Here is a 22,040-nt window from a genome sequence, read left to right as displayed (position 1 = left end):
GTTGATATAATTGCAAGAGTTGATAAAAAGATATAAAAACTATTAAAATTATAAAACCTTTAAATTCCATTAGCAAGCTCTTAAATTTTAAAACTAATTTTTAGAAATAAATTACGAAAAGTTTTTTTATAATATATCTTGATCTATTTGAATTATGCCCAATTGATGGATGATACATATATATTTAAACACATAAACACGTAAGCATACTCAAATTTATATAACCAAAGTCATACTTAGAAAAAAAATATTTGAAAGAATCGTAAAAATAAAATTAAATTAGTTTATAAGATATAATTTGTTTAAAGTCTAAAATATCAAATATTAGAGTAAAAACTTACAATCTTCCTCTTATTTAATCTTGTCTAATTCCCATTGCCATATATATTTACATCAATTAATGGAGAGAAGAAAAAAGAATATTGCAAAATAGTCAAATATTTACGCAGATCTTTTTTTCTTTTTGTAATTATTTTATTAGTTTTTTCTGTATTTGTTTTCCTTTATTGCCCTTGATTTGCAGGAATATTGTTTCGATAGATTAGATTCTTTCCTAATCTACAAGGTTAATAAATCTAAAAAATCTTTTCCTATTTTCATATTTAAAATCTATTACATTTTTAAATATATTAATTTCATTTTATTTTAAATCCTGATCTCATTAAAATCTTCCTAATTTTGCCACCGCCTTCTTTTTGTGTATTTCAATTTTTTATGGGTTTTAAAATGTTTTTTCTTTTTCAAAATAATGTTTCCTCTTTCTGTTAGATAGATGGAATAGAATAGTATCTTTCACTTTTTTATTTTTTTTTAAATTGAATTTATATCAGATTTTTTTTTTCAGAAGTGAAAGTCACTTTCTTTTAGATTTTTTTTTTTAAGAATTCTTTTAGAAATTTGAATACAAAAGGAAATTTCCAGTTTCCAACAGTGCAATTTTATTTATAAAAAAAAGAGAGAAGACAGAGTTTTCCACATTCGCTACAACTTTTTTTTATTTATTTAAAATAATGATTTCGCTAGTTCATTATGACTTCTCGATTCTACTAGTCATTTGCTTGCTCGAGAAGGGACAAGTTGAACAAGCAAGTCATTCAAATTTATAGAGTCAGAAAGTTTCAAAACAACTTTAAAATTACCTTAACTTAGCTATATTATTGCCCAAAAAAAAAAACTTTTAACTCTATTATTTTGATTATGATTATTTTATATTAAATTTACCATATTTTAACAACAAATCTCCAAAATTTTCACTCACTATATCAACAAACAATATATTTCCATATTTGATTGATGTAACCACCAGCCATGTAAATATTTACTCTAAATAGCCCAAAAAATCATGGGAATTCCGAATTCCTTCAAAGAAATTCAACTAGGAAAAAAAAAAAAAAAAGATGAACAATTAAGCTGCAGCTGATCATAATCCCTGAAACTAGAAACTCAAAAGATCTGAGCTTTTTTGGCAAATGTGAAGAATATTGAGTAGTAGCTCAAGATTCAATACCTTCTCCATCTTCCTCCTCCATGGGCGGCAGCTGGTTGAGGTCAAAATCCAGCATCTTCCGACCGCACGATTCTCGAGGCCGCGACAACCGTGGAGCGGAGTACTGGCAAGTAATGACACCCATGTCAGTGTCAAGGTCAAAGTGCACCTTCTTTCTCGACGAGCTTTCTTTCTTTGGAAGCAACATAAAATCAGAGGTAGAGGCGGAGGTGGTTCTCTTCCGCCCTCTCGGGGCGGTGAGAGACCAGGCCGGAGCTGTTGTCGTTACAGTATTCGGAGGTTCAATCCCTCTCCAGGATCGGTCTGGATGAGTCCTCATGTGACCATACAAACCCTTCATGGAACAAAACTCCTTCCCACAGATTCCACATTTAGGCTGCTTCTTCTTATGAAGGCCGCCGCTGAGTTTAATCCTAGCTGCAGATTCAACCTCCATAGCTACAAACCAACAAACAAAATTAAACCAAATGATCAAAACAAAAACATTGTTCAAAAATTAGAACACGACCGATTTTGTGTACCTCGGAAGACACAAATTAATGGAAGAACAGTACTAGAGAAATGCACAGCTTAATGAGCTACAAAAATTTAGCTTCTTCACTAAGTTTGATTTTAATTTAGTTTAATTTCCTTGTTTTTCGTTGATATAAGGAGAGAGAAGATATTGTGCAATTTAATTAAGCAAATTCTGTTAGTGACTCTGAGAGATAATTAAGGAAAGTTTTTGGGAAATCACTGAAATTTCTCTCCATCAGATCAATATAATCACTCCCATTTAATTATCTCACTAATATATATATAATATATATATATAAACTATAAAATTTAACTTGTTATGCCTCCTTCTACAACATCAAATCTTCCAACCCCTTTCCTAATCTCTATGTATTTTGTTGATTATGGTTTTTTTTAACAACTTCTCGGGTGGTTAATCAGTTGAGCTATGTTAAAACATAGATTGAGAACGTTCGATTTTATAGTACTAGTGCATGTGTTGAATAAGTGTTTCCACGGTCGATTTTGTATTTAATATATACTTGATCTATTAGATACATTTTTTCATTTAGGAAGTATTACGAACAAAATTAAAATGTCAAGATACATATGAGATCAGAACCCACTTAAGATATAAGTAAATGAGGTATTTGTTTAAGACTCTAATCTAAGAAGTCTTACACAGAAGGGATATATTTTAAATATTACTTAATAAATAAAATGATAATCAGTTATCAATTTCATTAAGATGTATATCTTCCACCAAAAAATTTGAAAGTTCGAATTCTCACTCATACGTATTGTTGAATTTAATTGAGTGATAGTAAGCTATATATTATAATAATTTTAATTTCTAAGTTACGTAAGAAATACTCAGACTAAAAATATTTAAAATATTTCTAAGTTTAATTTTATATTGAAATTGCAAATGTTAATGCTTTTTTGCTATTTTTTTTTCTTTTTTATAATTTCCATTTCTTTTTATTCAGAAGCAAAATTGAGCAAGGACATTCAGGGGAGGGTTTCCTGTAGGCCCGGGGCCCAAATCTTCGGATAATCTTTTTTCAAAAAAAGATATTTTTAAAAAACTTTATATAGATATTTCAAATTTAAAAAAAATTAAAGAAAATACTTAGCTCCTCGCACTCCTCACACGGTGAATACCAACCTTACCGTCTTCAAAGAATTGGAAGGACAATTAAATAGATGAGCAATTATAAATATTTTAATTTCTTCAAACAACTCATTAAACACAAATTTAAAAATCTATAGATTATAAACTTTAATTTAAAATAAATTAAATTTAGCTAATTTTAATTAAATATAAAAATAACTCGTTTAGTACTTTAGCTCGAAGGCTGAATCCCACGTCGGTAAAATTAAAAATAAAAAAGATAGCAATAAAGATATAATCTAAAACAAAATCAAACTGGGAATTAAAATCCTCAAATCAAATTCTAGAAAACCACATTCAAAATCAAATTATGGACAATCTTTTCTTCTTCTTTTTGTTTAATCCTCTCTGTGTATTAAAATTAGCAATAAGGAAACAGAAACAAAGTGGGAAAAATTAAACCCTCAATTAGTTTTGTTATTATATTCGCAGCTGAATTTCTCTTATTTCTCTTTTGTGTGTGTTTCGATGGCCGACGGCGGCAATAATGGAGTTGTGATTGAGGTGAAGCTCAGCATCAACAGCTCCAAATGTGGACTCTGCGGTAAGCTTTTCAGAACCATGAAGGCCTTGTATGGCCATATGAGGTCTCATCCTGATCGCACATGGAGGGGAATGCACCCCACCCCGAGCTCCTCGTCCTCCTCCGCCGCTGCCTCTACCCCGCTGCCGACCTGGTCAGTCACCGGCAGAAGAGGGCGGAAGAGGACTTCTTCTGCTGCAGCCTCGACTTCTAATTCTAATGATGAGCATGACTCGTCATCGAAAAAAAAGGTGCACGTGTATAGATGTAATGTCTGCGGCAAGGAATTCTGGTCTCCACAGGCGCTGGGAGGCCATAAGTCCAGCCACTACAAGCCTGAAAAGACCGACTTTGTGGTTCAAACGTCGTCGAGTGGTCGGAGGACGGTGGATTTTGATCTGAATGAGCTGCCGCCGATGGACGATCACGGTGAAGGTATGTAAGTTGAGTTTGAGTTCTCAGTGCTTTTGAGGATCTTCACTGCCGTTTTTGTTTGCTTTTTTATTTTTCTTCTCTTTCAGCTGATTGATGTAAATATTGGCAGTGGAAATTATATAGATTTTATTTGTATATGATATTTTATGTTCATCAAATCTAATTATTTAGATTAATGTTATTCCACACCTTTCCAACTTGTTTGGGATGAATTGGGGTTGGACTTACGGAAAAGTTAGCTCAATCCGTTAGTTATGTATGATCTTGACTAAAAAATTGAAGGTTCGAATCTCTATCTGAACTGAAAAAATAATAAAGTATCTAGGAGTTTATCGAAAAAAATCAAGCTGGGTCAATAAACATGTTCCCAAAAAAAAATTAGATTTTTTTTTTTAATAAGATAGAAGGATTCTAAGAATACGCAAACATGACTAAGAAAACTTAAAAAATTATCTTAAAAAATTAATAGGTGACATTATTCGCAAGATCAACTTGATCTTATATTTTTTTTATTATTAACATCTTACTAATCCTATCATTAATCATCATTGTACAATTAAGGTTTAAAACATCATGAAATATATGTGTTATATGTATTTAATCTCAAGTACTAGTTTCACGATACGATAATTTTAATTTATTTCATAAATATTGGTCGATATTGAAGTAAAAAGTATTGATATAAAATTTGCCGAGCTCACGAGTAAATGATTCAATCCAATCCACAAAAATATAAAATAAAAATTTTACAGAAAAATAGTTTAGAAGTCAACCATATCTAAATTGAATAGGTTCAAATTCTCATACCACAATTTGTTGTATTAAAAAGAAAATCTGAGATATTAAAAAGAAAAAAAAATAGAGTCGTATTCATAAGCCTACAAATTCCCCGCATCCCAATAAAATAATCATAATAAATAGTAAAAATTAAAAATATGTTTGGTAACACACTCTGTTTTTTTTTTTTATAAAAAATCTTTTATATCTATGTCTTGAAAGGAAGAAAAAAAACAAAACAAAACAAAAAACTTGATTATGTTATTTCCAAAATTTCTATACAATTTTGAAAACCAATGAACACAAAAAACAAAAAAATAAATCATCGTGCCAAAACCAACATTAAAATTGTTCTTTTAGAAACGACTAAACCAACCACCAAACAAAAATGCTAAAGGAAAAAAAATGCAAGGGGTAGAATTGGAAATTTTCCTCAATATTTACATTATTTTGTTTCCCAAAAGTAGTGAGTTTTCAAGACCAATGGCCAGTCACAATAACACATCATTTTCAACAAAGAAATAAGAGAATTATACCATTTTCCCACACCAACTTCTCCCAAAGTAAAACTAAAACTAAACTAAGATCTACTAACAGTACAGTACCACTGCACAAAATCATATCTTCAATAATTAGATCACAGTATACCATTGCTCATATGCCTGCACTCCAACCCAGCAATCAAATAACACCTTCAGAAACTAGTCGATTTCTCCAACTCGACTCGAGGGTTGAGAGACGGCCTTAATACCATATAGTTCAGTCATCAAAGATTGCAACTAATGACATAAATATATAATCCCGGGTTTGATTATACCATATGCGATCCATCGAGAGCTTGCAACCTTTAGATGCTCTATCAATTGTCTATCAAAAATCAGGACTACAACAGTTACAAGAAGAAACAAAAGGAAAAGAAAAATCCCCCATTAAACAACTTACAACTGGTTCCTACCTGCCCCTTCCTCCTCTTTTTTTTTTCTCTATGCAAAATGATAAAAGGGAATGAAACCATTTTAGCTTAAACACTGTTCAATTCACAAAATATGTATCTCCTTTCTAGGCTTACTTATGTTGGTACAACTAGTCCTGTAGGTGAAGGCATTTGCAAGACAAGAAGCCAGAGAACGAGGATCAAGAGTATCAACTGCAGAAACGCACAAGAACTGACCTTGAATACTTCCCCACGAGTCGTCAAAATCTCTTCCGTCTCCATTACGTCGCCACAGTATTTTTCTAACCCCTCGGCTCGTTTCTTGAGCGTCGTAGCTTTACTTTCAGCTTCTCTAAGTCTGTTCATCATCTGTACTTGCTCATCAGCCAAATTTTTTTGGTCATCAATTACAATAGATCCACATTTTAACTTCTCGATGGCTCTTGATATTGCCAAGTATTCAATTTCTGCTTCAAGTCTTTGCCTAAAAAACCTCTCGAACTCATCCTCTATTTCCGTAACTTTTTCATCCCGTGGCTTGGTATTGTTCATGGAGGATTCCAACTCAGCGACTCGGGATTCCTTCGATTTGAGTGTGGCCATTGTCTCTTCTAATCTGTTCTCCAAAAATTTTACCTTTCCTGTCAAACCCAGAACTGTGGCTTCGAAGGAACTTGAAGCAGCCTTCCCAGAGCCCATTTGTGAAGATGAACTTGATTTATGTGTTTCTGGGTTGTCATAAGAAAAATTTGAAGCTTCGGCATCATTGATTACGCTGGAAGATGGTATCTCGTCCTTCCCAATCTCCCCTAGTTTCTTGATTTCTGGAAAGTATATAATAGCACCATTAGAGGTCACATTGTTAACTCAACTGAAAGAAGCAAAGAAGCTGACATAATCTGCAGAAAACCCACTTCATAGAAAAACTAACAAGAAACAACCAGATCTGATATGTTTATATTCCATGGGTGTAATTGAAACAAACAACAATCAGGTTTGCAGCTAAATTGTTAAAATTATTATTTGTTAAAATTTCAGTGCCATGATACTTCCATCTCGATGGCAAACAAAAAACATCTGAAGAAAAATATTCTTAAATTTAAAAAGAAAGGGTATGGGTATAAGAACCTTTTTCAAGCGCATGTTGTGCAGACTGGAGACTGAGAATAGACTCATCCATGGGATCCTTATTCAAGGGTGACCAGTGATTCCTATCTTTTTCTTCCTTAACTTCCCAAGGCAAGTCTGCAGCTAAATTGTCAGTAACGTCTTCAGCTTCTACCTCCTCTTTTCTATATGTAGTTTCAGCTTCTTCGCTAAACGGTTGATCGCCTGCATAAGCTCCGTCGCTGTTATCTCCATCGTCTGTTATAGACCTTTCATTTTGGTTTCCATTAGTAGCAGCAGCAGCAAGAGTGCCCTGCTTAAACACGAAGCAGGAGCTCCTTGAGTCGGACTCGATGCTAGACTGGGAGTTCTCCTTCTCAACTTTGATCCTTTCTCCTCTTGCTTTTTTACTACCTTCAATACGTGTCTTTCCCAGATGACCCTTTTGACCAGAACTACCTATGTTTTTTCCACTGATGCTCTTTATCATGTTCTTATCCCGCACATGTCCGGAAACAGCATCGTACCTCCCCTTCGGAGCACTGGCTGCTGTGGAAGATTTGCTGCTCCGATCCTCGCTGTTTTCAGAATCTGTGCCAGGATTAAAAGCAGACCCCACAGCAAATCTAGAATTGGAGCTAGAACCATGGAAAGGCAAGTTGTCGACATTTCCGATATTCCTCAACGGGTTTGCAGATCCAACAGAACCTTCATTATTTTGCTTGGTCTCAGGCGGAGAAAGTTGAGGCTTGGTTGGGTTTTCAGAATTGGACAGCGCCCGCTTCAAAATTTTACTAGTATCTTCACTGGCATTCATATCCTTTACAAACTTCCTACGGATACGCTTCCATTTCTTCAATCCATAACCTTTTGTTACCGGAGAGGGACTCTTGGGTGGCGATTGGGTTATCGAAGGAGGGGAATTCAGAGGTTCTCCGCTCTTAAAATCTCTTCCCTTAGCAGCACCAGGAATCGATTCGATGGCATCAAAAGCAGTATCAGCATCATTAGCACAAGTGCCATTGATCCTGATTCGGCTGACATCATCAAAGGGGGTAGTTTCCTGGTTCACTTCATTATCTTCCACGGATTCAAGAGCCGAACATTCGCTTTCAAAATCCATAAAGACACAAATCCAGGGAGATCTCCGACAACCCCAATGCTCAAAATGTCAGTCAGATCAACACAGAGAACAACAAGAATCCTTCCGCCTCAGCAGCACTAAATCTAGAAAGAAAAAGAACAAGAACAAGACAGACGAAAGATCACGAACCAGATAATTACACAATTGGGAACTAAAAACGAATCAAGCAGATGTCAAAAGCAAAGTAAAAGAAAACGAATTTTGGGAAGTGGGTACAGGTAAACGATGGGAAATTCCAAATTCCAAATTCGAAATACGATCGCAAGTAAAACAACGAAAAGGGGTCATACAAATTCAAAAGGACAATAAGCTCAGACAGTCCAAATTCATCAATTAATGGAAATGGGAATGGGAACGTACCTTCTTCAAAGCCCTCCCCACGCAGAAGTGGAAGGTTTGAAGAGGAAGAGGGGCAGAGGACACAGGATTGAAAAAAGAGAGACGAAATTGAGGAAATTGGGAAACCCTAAATCATGGAGGCAGTGGGAAATTTATAGACAGAAAGGAAAATCAAAGAATCAAAATCATGGGGAAGATTGAAGAAGAAGTGGGAAGAGGAAAATCAAAATCAAAACCACAAAAAAAGAAAAAAAAAAGAAGGAAATTGGAAGAAATTGGAGAAATTCGTTGGAAAGAAGAAAGAGGAGAACGTGGAGGAGAGTGATGGGGGCCACATGGCCGCCGCTGGGTTCGTAATCACCACACAGTACCCAGCCGGTCTCCCGCTGCTGACCGTCCGATCATCTCCGCCTGAGATGCCTAACGGCCTTGATCGATCCTTTTTTTTTTCTTTTTTTAATTCCTTCCTTTCATTTTTCCCTTCAATTTTCCTTATTCAATTATATTATATTTCTACAAGTGGTTAAACATTTTCTTAAACTTTTTTAATTTTTTTTCTTGTCAAATTACCATTTTAATTTTTGGCTCAAAGTGTCCATAGGCCAGCATTGCATATATCTCCAATTAGATGGTGTGAGTTTCTATTACCCCTATCTTTTCAATACAATTTTAGTTTTTGGACATTCGTGATGATGTCTAATAAATCTTTAAACTTAAAAAAATATTTAATAAGTTCTTATTCTTTTAATTTTGTGAATGGATTTTAACTTTAGCCGATCATGACGAAGAAATAAATTGATATTGGAAGAAAGTTGTATAAAAGCAGCGGGAAGAATTGCTCATATATTAGTAACGGGAAGTTTTAATTTCTACTAAATTTTAAAATTTTAAAAAACATTTTTTGGGAACTTTTTTAAATGTCACTTTTTTTAGTTTTAAAATTTAGTTAAGAACTTAAATTTATTTTTGACAGTAAATGACAACGTAAAATTTAACCATATAAAAAGTGGTAAAATAAAAATACACTCTATAGTATCATTTTAAATATTTTTTAGTTGATATTTATTTAATTAAGGTACTGTTGGTGGTTGATCTACGTCACGTGTCAAGTCCAGGGTAGGTGCGCTGTCTGCGACACGTGGCTCATGGAAATTTAAGCTCTTAAGAATTCGGCTCAGTACCATCGATTGAGCCAACCTCATGAAGTGACCGAGCCGAACAAGTTATATTCGGTCTATGTTCTAGCAAACATATGCTGATCGGTTGACTTTCCTCAGTTCGGTAACCTTAAAGAGTCGTTGAAGCTGTGTCGGAAATGCTGTCGGAGGTTTTACCAATAAATAGGATCATTTTCTTTATTTGAAGGTACGCAATCCAATCAATTTTCTCTCGAATTGACTTGAGCATTTGCTGACTTTAGTATCCGAGTTTCTACTCTGTTTTGTAGGTCATCTTCACAGTTTCCAGAGCCAGCCTTCCAGCCCATCTGTGCCGAACCAAAGCCTGGAAACTTGGTCATCTTTTTGGTCAAACAAGTACAAACGAACAAAAGATACTAAATTAGCCTTTGCAAAAAAAAAAAGAAAGAAAAAGGAAAAAAAAAATCTAAATTATATGTAAAATGCTTGAGTAAAATAATTAAAGAAAGTGAATGAGAAAAAAATGGCGAAATGAAGAGAGAAATTTTATCCCCTCAACGTTTTTATATATTATATATTAGATAGATGGTTGAAATTTTAGTATTTTAAAAGAACGGTAAAGAAATAAATACTGATTATTTTAAAATTTTTAAAAAAAAAGAAAATTAGATGTCTCCAACTTTAAACATATAAAATAACAACTAAATTTTATAGTTTTTTATGGATAATAATTTTGCCCAACGTTAATATAACTCAATTCGGGTTAAGATATATATCTCATTTAGTTGGAGGTTCAAATTTGTTGAACTAAAAAAATTAGGAATATAATAATAATAATAATAAAAAGCATTGTTGTTTTATAGATACAAAATTTAATTTTCAATCAATTAAACAATATAAATAAGTAAAAGTTATATATGTATTTTTTTTATCACATAAACACTGCATTAAAAAAATAGGACCACTTAGGGTTACATTAGAAGAGTGGTGATCATGCACCATAATCAGAATCCACGAAGTAAAACGACTATTCCAAAGGATAGAGAAAAAAATTAGAAATGACACACTTGACCAATAAAACAATTTGCCTATTCAAAGAATTAAGAACGTGAATAATTTTAACCCACTAAATACCTCCTTCAAAGTCACAATATCATCAACCTTATTCTATGACGTTGGGAGAGACTCCTTAATTAATGGAGGAATCTTGTCAATTATGACACTCATATTTAAAATTGGAAAGGAAATAATTGTTTCCAAAGTTACCGTATTATCCACCATGACAGGTAAGGAAAGATTAAGCAAATTCCCCAAATCATGCTGGTCACGGATCTCAATACAATTAACACTAATTAATAGTCTCCACAGATGCCAAAACGGTGTTTGAGTCGATCTTCGCTGCACCTCCCTCGTCGCCCACCTTTTGCTTTGTCATCTTTGCCTCTGGACCATAGAAATTCTCTAAACTATGATGCAACTAAGATGAAGAGTCATCCCAAGAAATTGCAGGCAGGTGCCTTCTCCAATTTAGTACCTGATAACTCTGTAAAACGCTCTGATGACAAAGCTACAAACCATACATAACAATATTGTCTTTGATTTTGTCAGATGCAACAACACTATTGACATCCAACTGGGAGATCCTCGACACACAACCATAGTCTACCATCACAGAAACCAACGGGAAAAAAGGATCCTCCCGAAAATTGCCTCCATAGCAACAAGAGAAGAGATGTCTCTGTTACATCTCGATCCACGCTACTTCTTGAAAAAAAAAATGAACTTGAATAAAGCAAAGAGAAATACCTTTGAAAAAATGGACTAAGAGAAAATACACACCTTGGCTACGAGAGAGAACTTTGCGTGGGAGTGTAAGTTATATACGTTTCATAATTAATATTAATATATAAAAAATAATAGGATTGTAGGTGGGATCAAATGATTTGACAATTAATTTTAGATTTTTTTTTTTTTTTTTGGTTAGACTTAAAATTTGATTGTTCAATAGTTTTAACGTGTAATGGACAGTTATTAGTTGTTTTTAGACGTTGATGACATCCACGCCTCATTTATATTTTATAATTTGAAAATAAAATTTTCAATTACTTACTTCAACTTGCAAGTTGCACCCACTTTCAAAAATATTTATATTGTGTTTTCCTTTTTCCTTTCTAAACCTAATATAATATAATCCCTAATATCTATTATGTTATACAAATTCATTTCAAATATTTTGTCTTTACTTTTGATTCGAGAAACATGTACCTTGTTAGGATAAGTAATATATACAAATTCTTTTAAATTTTCTTTCATCTCGACATAATTTATAAATTGGTCTCATTCTAATATGAAATTGATTTCATTAACAAACTAACATTTACTCTTCTAAGAGTCACTTCCTCCTCCTCGTCAACCCCACGTATCACAATTCATGACATTGACTACAATAATAATCATACAGGAGTTCGAACCTCCAACCTTAAGAGAAGATGCAAATGTCATTTAACGTTGAATTAAAAGCATATTTGTTTCCATTTAACACCTCAAAATAATGTTTCCCTGACTCAAAAACTTATTTCAATTTTATATGAAATTATTTCATTTTTTATTTTTGGCTCTCGCACCCTAATCATCAAATAACATTATTATTTTTATTTTTATTTTTTGAAAAATATTAGACTTAAATACTATTTTTTATAATAGATTTAAATATTGTTTTGGTTTATGTGTTTTCAATTTTGGTCCATTTGGTTATTATACTTTAAAATGTCTATTTTCATCCTTATATTTTCAACTATTGTTCATTGTAGTCCATGTACTTTTGAAACATCTGTTTTTGTCTCATTTTGGTTCTTCCATTTCTATTTTTATCTCATTTACTTTTACCAAAATTTCAGCATGACATTTCACCCACTAAATTTTTTAAAATATAGCCATAAATGTGTATGAAATAGTTTTCATTGTATATAAAATTTGTAAAAAAAACTTACAAATAGGTATCAAAATAATCACTTTTAAAAAATATAGAGATCAAAATAATATTTTAATCCAACGGTGGCTAGAAATTTGAAAATTCTACTGCTCTGGAGCTAGTCAATGGGCCAAGTGCCAACCTCTTTCTTTGTTAATTCCAATGTCCAAAATATTCCAATTTTATTTAAATAATAATAAAACTAATTTATGAAGATTCCCCAATCTGTCTCTAAAATTAATACAAAAAGAAAAGGAAGAGAGGGTTCCATGTGACTTTACAACTTAACCTATTTCATTTCAATAAAATATATTCCTTTTCACATCTCAATATTTTTATGAATTCAAAAACTTGATATTGCTATATATAAATGAAATTAGAAAATATGTAAGCAGGTTATGTCGAGTTCAGTTCAATCGAAAATAAATTTCTTGAAAACTGAAATGAAAAATCAACCGAATCAACAAAACTGACCAAAATTGAATTCAAACGAAAAATCAACTTAATCAACAAAACTAACCAAAATTGAATTGAATTGAAGATATTAGAATGGTACAAAAAAAATCGGTGACATGAAGAACTCAAGCAACCCAAACTCAAACTGTAATAGTGATTGGATTGGGATAGTTAAACTTTTTGTTTGGCTTGGTTATGATTTTTAAGAATCGACCGGTTCGATTCAGAAAAATTAAGTTTGATTCAACTAGAACATGATTTTAAGAATCAATCGTTTTAGTTCGGTTTCAAGTTCATAAAAAATAAAAAAAATATATTTTTTGGGATATTAGCTTTAGATTTTTAGTTTAAACCTTTCCCACCTCTTTCAACTTTAGATTTCTCGCCCCTCGGTAATAGTTTATTTCGATCTTACTATCGTCGGGATTTTGTTTGTTGATGCATAATTTAGATCCTTTACGATTCCATCAAATTCGCACCAATTATTAATAATGAAACGAGAACAAACGTCAACCGGCAAAACAAATAGCACTGAACACTAGCACTTAACACCGGTATGGTGTTAGCCACACAGGCTCTGATGCTTAAGTTAGAATCAGGAACTGTCGAGTACTGAGAGTAGGGTTATTCAGCGTACCTTTAGGGTTCAGCTTATTCTCTAAGGTCAAATGCTAATGTCCTTAGGAAACATACCCTTCTGGGTTGTGGGCGTATTGCCTTGTAATAGAATTTTACCAAGGTGGAGTAGGTTTGAGCCCACCTTCGTAGGACCGTTGGAGGGGTTTCACCGAAGTTCTCGATCGATGGTCGACTTCGACCGATCTAGATCACAGCCCTCCGTGTGTCGAGCCTTGGCTTTACTATTGAGTTCCTCCATCTGGGCCTTTCCATTTCAAGCCCAATTTGAGACTTTTGAAGCTTAATGGGCTTGACTTGATTTCCCATAACCATTGCCCTCACTCTCTAGGTTGTGATTCATTAGTGATGTAATTACTACCTTGACAGTATATTCATCCAGGTCTTAAATGTAGACTTTCTAATAGTTGGACCTAGTCGGCCAAACCTGATCGATCGAGACCTGGCAAAGCCCTGAACCTGGTTATGCCCTGAATTTGGTCATGCTTTGAGCTTTGCACCTGTGATGTTGTTCGCCTGTCGAGTCTTGTTTCGTCTTCCCATAAAAGCGTTGTTGTTTGTGTTAAAAGATAAATTTTCTCACTAACACTAAAAAAAAAATTATATATATATATATACACACATTTTCTTAGTTGAACAATATATGCACTTTAATGACTTTAACTAACTAAATAAAATATGTGAGATTACTAATTTTTCAATTTAAGAATCAAATAAAGTCTTAGCTGAACTTTAACAAGTTTAATTTATCTAAAAATATATTTTATGTTTCGTTATTGTGAATATCGAACACATCCCATCATTATTGGTTTTTTAATTTGTTTATAGTCTTTTAAATCATTAAATGTCATTGGATAGATATTGTATAAATAAACATTTAAAAGACTCTTCTTTTTTTCTTTTCAAACTTATTTTTAGAAGGAACACAAAGAATAAAACAGCTATTAAACATTCTTACTTTAAATTGTAACATAATTGTGTTTTTGAGGTGGTGCTACATGAATTTTAACTCTAGGCTCGAGGTGGATTGAAAGAGTGCGTTGAGGTGCTTTGGTCGCAAACGATCTAACTCCGATGTGGAGTTTTGCCAATCACAGTACTCCAATGCTCAACTTAGTGAATTTTGATGTTCTCTCAAGACCTACGAGCTATGAAATCACTTGGGTGTGGGGCCAACTCTCGTATTTACATTGGCAGTTAAAGACTGGATTTGACCCATTTGGAGAGTGTTGGAGTGTGAGGCTAGCTTTTGTATTTATACTAGCAGTTACATACCAAATTGGATCCATTTGGAGAGTGTGATCCGCTTCATTGGAGATCATGACGCATATCTCGGTCGTTATCGTAGAATGATGATTGATCAGGTGATGTTAGAGAGACTTTTGTTATTGCCGAGGTCTGACCGAAGTGATTGACCTCGTCCTATTCTCTTAGAATTGGATCGTACGTTTCTCGCCACCTGGATAATCATCCTTTTTATTGAAAAACAAACATGGTAATAAAAAAAAAACAGAAATATCATTGAAATCTAATATTTTCTCTTAGCCATTTGGTTACATATGGATGGCCTACACCTTAAAAGATTTACATTATTTTTTTCCACTAATAATTAATAGCCAGGTAGAATCAAATAAATAAAGCAATTTTTTCTAGTTTCCTCAATCATTACTAATCAAACTAAAAGTTTTGAAAAGTGAAACTTGGAATAGCAAAGCACATGGGATAATCAATTCATACATTAAATGTTAATTTCAATGTCTACCTCATCAAACAATAACTTAAATTTGTTTGGTTTATGGTCTTGATTTGAGTATTATGGAAAATTTCTTTTGTCCCAATCTAAAATATTTATGGCAAGATTAGGTATTTTCTATCATTTTTATTTTTCAATAAAGTAGGATAGAATTGTGTTTATTAACTGTTTCTTGTTTTCTTCTCCTGATTTTAAATTAAAAAAATTAAAAGTTTTATATTAAAAATTAAAATTTCAGATTAAATATTAAAATCTTTTTAAGTTATATTTATAAATTAAAAAATGGTAAAGTAATGCTTTTATATATTATTGATGCCAATTTTTGGATGAGGTCCATGTAGGTACTGCATACGTTGGAAAGCGATATGTTGCGTCAGGGGTTTATGGGGACCGCAGACATTCTCTGCTTTTCCATGATACTGCAGACAGAGGGCTGTGGTGGCGTCCTCAGTGGTCCCCTAAAGCGTATTGAGTGTCAGCACTCTACTTACTATTTGTCCTTTGTACGAGGCACTCAGAAGCGCTCGGATTTCCTTCAGTGTACTCGACCATTCCAGGAGAGCAAGCTTGACTTAAGGTATAAGCGAGTGAGGCGATCGCCTAAAGCCCCAATTCTATAAGGCCTCATATTTTTTATATACTAGTATATATAATATAATATAATATAATATTATTATCTATTTATTTTAGTTTTTACTTCTAAATGTACTTTGGAATATATAAAATAATATATTTTCCATTGATTTTGTTTTTATAATATTGAAAATACAAACTAATAATAAATATAATTCTCTTGAAAAAATCTTTAATTAAATATAAAACCCATAATCAATCCATCTATAAATTTCTCTAGATTTTAATTTTTAATTTTTTTAGAAGGAAATGAGACCAAAGCCCATCAAACTAACAAAAAATGATAAAAAAAAAAAAAAAAAGACATAGACGGGACATGGAGACCCCATTACATATGTCATCAATAGGGAGGCTCTTCACAGATATGTGAACCTAAAAGGAAGAAACATTTTTGACTAGCAAGCCAATCTGCACAAGAATCGGCTTCACGATAAATTTGTCGGATTCTAACACTTCATTCTTGAAATATGAGGTTCTCAATATTTGTGAAGAACTCTGCATTCTAATTTGATACCTTTAAAATTTGTTACTTTTTATCTTTTTCTTCATGTTTAAAACTTTTCAAACTTCATTAAAAAAACCATTAATATAACTCTTCAAAACTCTCTCAAATTTTAGATCCTCTATATTCTTTCTCCTTTTATTTATTTTTTTCACAATTAAAATTTTTCAAATTCTTTTAAGAAAAAGACTCAACCATAAATATATTCCGTAGGTTATACTAATTTTAACTTAATTAATTATGTTAATCCAAATTGTTAGAATAGAAACCAAACTTCAAAGTTTAATATTTTAAGTTTTTTCGTTCCATTTCTTTTATTTTTTTGAAATTGTATTTCATATTGTTCAATACGTTAATATTTGAGATTTATTTAGGTTTGCGTACTTATTTCAATATTGAATATTAATATGTCTATAAAAAAAATATGAATATGGATATGAAAAGCTTAAGAGAAAACGTCAAATATGAAAACTTATTGAACCTAAAAAATGTGCTACAAAAATGGATTGAATATGAAAAAATGTTATCAATAAATTTTTTTAGTAGAAGTAAAAGTAAAAGTAATAAAAATGATAAAATAATAGAAGAAATAATAGGTATAGATAAATCAAAACAAAAACAAAAACGATAGATAATGATATTTTTTAAAATGAAGCATCTAATCGAATAAAGTTCAATTGAAAAAAACCTCCGTTTCAAAATTTTGTCTAAGGCCACATATCATCTCAAGATGCCGTGCAAGTGAGTTCCTTGACCTAGGCATCGTGTCTTGATTGGATTTATGACGTATGTCACTTCATTTTTACCCAATAACATCTATTTTTTTGGAACAAATTGGAAATATGATCCAGAAAATAAGGGCTTGTTTGGATTCATGTTTCTTCTTTTTCAATCCAGAAAATGTAATTGTGTTTGGAAACTATTTCTTGTTTTTCGTTTTTTTAATTGAAAAAAGAAACAGAAAATATTTTTGGTAGCCATTTTTTTTCTTATTCTAAAATTTTAAATTAAATAAATAAAATTTTTATATGAAAATTACATTTTCAAATTAAATATTCAAAATTTTTATGTTATATTTATTTTGTGATATTTAATAAATATTTTATGAGTAAAAAATGATTCAATATTGTTTTAACTTGGATGGGAAAAAACAGTAAACATAAACCCTAAACAATAAACTTGTTTAGTTCTACACAATTTTGGAAACATTTCTTAAAAATGATAAACAAGAAATAGAAACAATTATCAAACGATTATGTTTTTCGAAAATCGAGAATGAGAAACAAAAAATAAAAAACAACAAACAATTACCAAACGAACCACAAGAAACTAGATTTTAATTTTAAAAATATTTCTTAAAAATGAAAAAGAAAAAATAATAAACGAAAAACGTTACAAAATGGGCACTAAATATTCAGAAAATATAGTTTTTGTCGAAATTACTAATTTAGTCCCTTAGTTCAGCTTCAATTTAATTTCTACAATTTTAACTCTTCTAATAATCTCACTGATAGAGAATGTTACTTTTTTTAAGGTAAATTTTACAATATATATTTTAAAAAATATCACTACTTCTATTTCTATATATATATATATATATATATATATATAAAAAGGCGAAAAGTGAAATTGAATAAATAATCTAAATTTGGAGGCCATAATTTCTTTCACCGGGAGAAATTTTATTAAGTTTTAAGATTTAAAAGTCAAATTAAAACATTTGAGAAAGAAAGAAAAAGGAAAGTCACCCTCAAATATCACATGGTAAGACAATGATATTAATAACTTTTAATCCTATTTTGATATTTAACCTAAATGGTGTGAATAATATCATGGTAATCATAAGATATATAAGTCAAATGATTACTTCAAAAAACTCAAAAGATTATACAATCTCAATCTCAACCAATTAGATAAAATAGTTCTTTTTCCTTTTTAATTCTAACAATTTTCATAACAAAAAACAAGGGAAAACAAAAATAATATTTTATTGTTTTCAATGCCTCGTTAAAGTCATATTCAATTTCTGAATCTCTTATCAAACACATATTCGAAAACACTAAATATATAGAATACAACTTTTGTTTCCATTAAATCCTTAATTTTCAAATTCATGTTTTTAGATCGCCAACCAAACGCACCCTAAATTTTCACAAAAAGAAACTATATGTTGGGTAAAATTAAAACCCAAAACTTAAAATCCATTGATTGAGTTTCCATTTCAATTCAAGAGAATTAATACCAAAGAAGCGGGAGCATACCTTGATCCATAATTGAATGTCGAATGATTTTCCTCTGGTTTCTACTCTGTATATTCGTAGAAGAGGAAGCAGGTTCTCTTTGAGGAGATGAGAGAAAACCATTGGTCAATTACAGCGTTTTGATATTTTCAATTTGACCCCTCATCAAATTGGAAATTATTTCATGTTATCTATACATAGTCATTTTATAACTACTCCGTTAAACCAAAACTTACACATCTTTATTTTAGTACGACATGCGGGATGACGATTAGAACTCATGATTAGAGATATATGTCTCAAACAATTGGGCTATGTTCAAGTATCTTTTAATTATAAATAAGTGTCTCAACTAGTTGAGCTAAACTGAAATTGGCATATAAAATTTAAACTTATTAACAAATAGCGAAAAGATAAATATGGAATGGGAGATCGAACTCACAATCTCTTGTAGTTGAAAATATATGTCAATTGTTGTTGAGCTATGTTCCCTTGGCAAGTAATTATTAATTTAGTTTTTTTAGTATTTAAAAATTTTCAATTTTACTTTAATGCCCCGTTTGGAGTTAAATGTCTGAATTTTAAATGATTGAGATATTAAATATGATAATTAAATGTCTGTTTTGCCAGTTTTGTTCATGGAAATTCTATTTAATCAACTAATTATATTTAAGGGAATAATTTTCTTCTGGAACATTTAAGGGAATAAATTAATGTAACCATAAACTAAAATTGGTATTTATTTAAAATATTAATTATAAGTAACTAAGTCAATTAAACAAGTATGAGTTAATTAAAGAATTAATTTTTATAAATAAAATTAAAGTACTAATAATAAATAATTAAATGAATAATATGAAATATTAATTATATATATACTAATTAAAATGTCTTAAGTTTAAACAATATATTGATGTTAATAATTAATCAATAGTTAATTAAAAATAAAAAGTTATAATTAATAAACATGAATCAATTAATTAATTATGCTATTTATTTACTATTCATCTTCCACGAATAAAAGCCCCATCTATAGTGGAGAGTGATAAAAAAAACTCATGGTTGATGGTTTTTTTTTTTTTAATTAAAGAACCTACCAACAACCATTTAGACCACAGAAGTCTTTAGAAGTCAGGGTAGAAAATCAGAAAGCCAAAGCAGAGGGACATCCTTAAAAGGACCGGGAAAATTAGGACCTGTTTGGTTGGAAACTCGGATCCTATTTTTTGTTTTCAGATTTACTAAATCAAATGGATCCAATGAATAAGGGTTTGGCAGGATTTTGGATATTTGTTTTTTAAAACTGTTTTCGGATGATGTGATTCAAACAATAGAAATTCTGAAAATGATTTTGGTATGTTTTCAGTGTTTTCAGATTCAGAATTTAAAATTTTGAAAATACAGAATTATATTAAAAATGATAAAAAGTTTGATAAATATATTACTTCATATTATAAACTCATTTTATGTTTGTTAAAATTAAAACATGTAAAATATAATGTATTCTAAATTATATAACCTTATAAAATAACAATTATACAAAATTCATAAAAAAAAATGTTAATAAATTAATTATTATAAGTTTAGATTAAACTAAAATTTAGTTTGCAACTACTTCTAGTTTACAAATATATTACTAAACAAACATTGAACAATTGTTTAAATTGAGATTCAATTACCAAATCCGCTGCCAAATACATATATGAAAACACTGAAACAACTCTGGTTTTCATTGAATTCATTGTTTTCAAATTTCTGTTTTTTGATTACCAACCAAACACACCCTTACTTATCAAGAAAATTCTCCTTCCACGTTTCTGGAGGGAAATAGAATCCAAACATACAATAAAAGAATGTATAGAAAGCGCAATAATCGATATAAGCAATTTATACTAGCTAAGTAACCTAATTTCTAGTAACTATAACAATAGAATCCTAAAAATACAGGAATGAAAAACGTCACCAATGCTCGAGAACTGATTGTCGACGATGCACTACGACCTGAGATCTCGAACTTTGCACTGCTCTGCCAAACACCGCCTCACATCCATCTAAATTTGTGCACCAACCCTATTTTGGCCGCCATTTAATTATGCACCAACATAATAACCAAAACCTAAATCGAAACAAGGTATTTAAAAACATTGTCGCAACGTAGCATCTATCAATGATATGAACATCACCGGCATCAGGCACCAAACACACACGCCTTTTGTTTTCCGCCTATTTGTCACAGCATTGAGACGTTAGTGTCCTCTCGTCCAGTATGGCTCCTAGAGCTCCTTCCTTTCAGTTTTATTCCTTTCTTCAATTTCTCCATTGTTTTGGCTCCACCAATCCCAAGACAAACATGCATAAAGAAAATAGAGAGGAAGGAGCTTGACTAATGTCTCGAGCCCAAGTAGCCACCTCATTTTGCCAAAGAATCCTCTATTTATTTTGTTTATATATGCGTATTTAAGTCATTCTATATACATATATATTTGAAACTTCCAATTTCGAAAAAATAAGTAGATTTCACGACCTCTCATTTCGAGGAAATAAGTAGATTTCATTTATATATAAGCATTTGATAGTTCTATAAAATAAAAATGGATATTTAATATATGTCTCAAACATATAATCACAACTTATAAAACAAAGGAGTCTTTAATGTTTTAAAAGGTCTCACTTGGATTATTTCATGGAAAAAAAATATTAAAACTTGTTAACAAAATTTTGATGTATCATCGAATTATTGACATGTCAAGACTTAAAAATATTTAGACATGCAGGCATGTCTCTCTTATTTTACTCATCGCATCGAAATTCAATTTCCGCGTCAAAAAAATCTAATATGCATAACAAGAAATTTATTTTCATCACATATTCGAGTAGTTTGTCCATGTCCATATATATTAATAAACAATAATTTAATGACACATTAAATAAACTTTTTACTCACCATTGTTTTCATGTAAAGACTTAATGTCTAAGTATTAAAACACAAGTTAAATTTGAGAATTTAAAATAGCGATGACCAAATTTATAATTAATTTTTTTACAAGATTATTTGATATATTTAGCACAATTCAATAACTATAATTTTAAAATATTATAATTAAATATTTGATTTTTTTTTTTGAAATTCAACCTTATGTGGGAGTGGAGATTCCAACCTTTGACGAAAATGTATATATTAAACTATGCTCGGCAAATAATGTGTGAGCCTTTTTTGTTTGTTTTTTTTTTTTGTACTTAGACAAATAATGTGAAATAATAAAAAAATTTTATAT

The 22,040-nt window shown here is 31.1% G+C and overlaps 3 protein-coding genes across 3 annotated transcripts; 1 reads left to right on the top strand and 2 right to left on the bottom strand.

The window, feature by feature from the left end:
• Positions 1–1,493: 1,493 nt before the first annotated feature.
• Positions 1,494–1,943, bottom strand: LOC111013363 (uncharacterized). The gene has a single exon (XM_022287795.1). It carries the CDS (start codon positions 1,941–1,943, stop codon positions 1,494–1,496), a length of 450 nt encoding a protein of 149 aa, XP_022143487.1.
• A 1,701-nt stretch (positions 1,944–3,644) lies between these two features.
• Positions 3,645–4,228, top strand: LOC111013364 (zinc finger protein ZAT3-like). The gene is made up of 2 exons (XM_022287796.1): positions 3,645–4,134; positions 4,221–4,228. Exons 1-2 carry the CDS (start codon positions 3,645–3,647, stop codon positions 4,226–4,228), a joined length of 498 nt encoding a protein of 165 aa, XP_022143488.1.
• A 1,466-nt stretch (positions 4,229–5,694) lies between these two features.
• WIP2 (WPP domain interacting protein 2) lies at positions 5,695–8,708 on the bottom strand. Its single transcript, XM_022287817.2, has 3 exons — positions 8,457–8,708; positions 6,974–8,179; positions 5,695–6,669 (listed from the first exon to the last, which is right to left on the bottom strand). Exons 2-3 carry the CDS (start codon positions 8,073–8,075, stop codon positions 5,981–5,983), a joined length of 1,791 nt encoding a protein of 596 aa, XP_022143509.1. The 5' UTR covers positions 8,076–8,179; positions 8,457–8,708; the 3' UTR covers positions 5,695–5,980.
• Between the last annotated feature and the right edge of the window lie 13,332 nt (positions 8,709–22,040).

This window comes from Momordica charantia (assembly GCF_013281855.1).
Source record: "Momordica charantia cultivar OHB3-1 chromosome 10 unlocalized genomic scaffold, Mcharantia_2.0 BLBB01000010.1, whole genome shotgun sequence".
Taxonomy (NCBI): domain Eukaryota; kingdom Viridiplantae; phylum Streptophyta; class Magnoliopsida; order Cucurbitales; family Cucurbitaceae; genus Momordica; species Momordica charantia.
This window is presented reverse-complemented; position numbering and strand designations above follow the sequence as displayed.

Coding starts and splice junctions, on each gene's coding strand:
- WIP2 (XM_022287817.2), bottom strand. CDS start 8,075: ATGGATTTTGAAAGCGAATGTTCGGCTCTTGAATCCGTGGAAGATAAT. Junction 6,670..6,973: donor ACAACATGCGCTTGAAAAAG/GTTCTTATACCC, acceptor TATACTTTCCAG/AAATCAAGAAACTAGGGGAG.
- LOC111013363 (XM_022287795.1), bottom strand. CDS start 1,943: ATGGAGGTTGAATCTGCAGCTAGGATTAAACTCAGCGGCGGCCTTCAT.
- LOC111013364 (XM_022287796.1), top strand. CDS start 3,645: ATGGCCGACGGCGGCAATAATGGAGTTGTGATTGAGGTGAAGCTCAGC.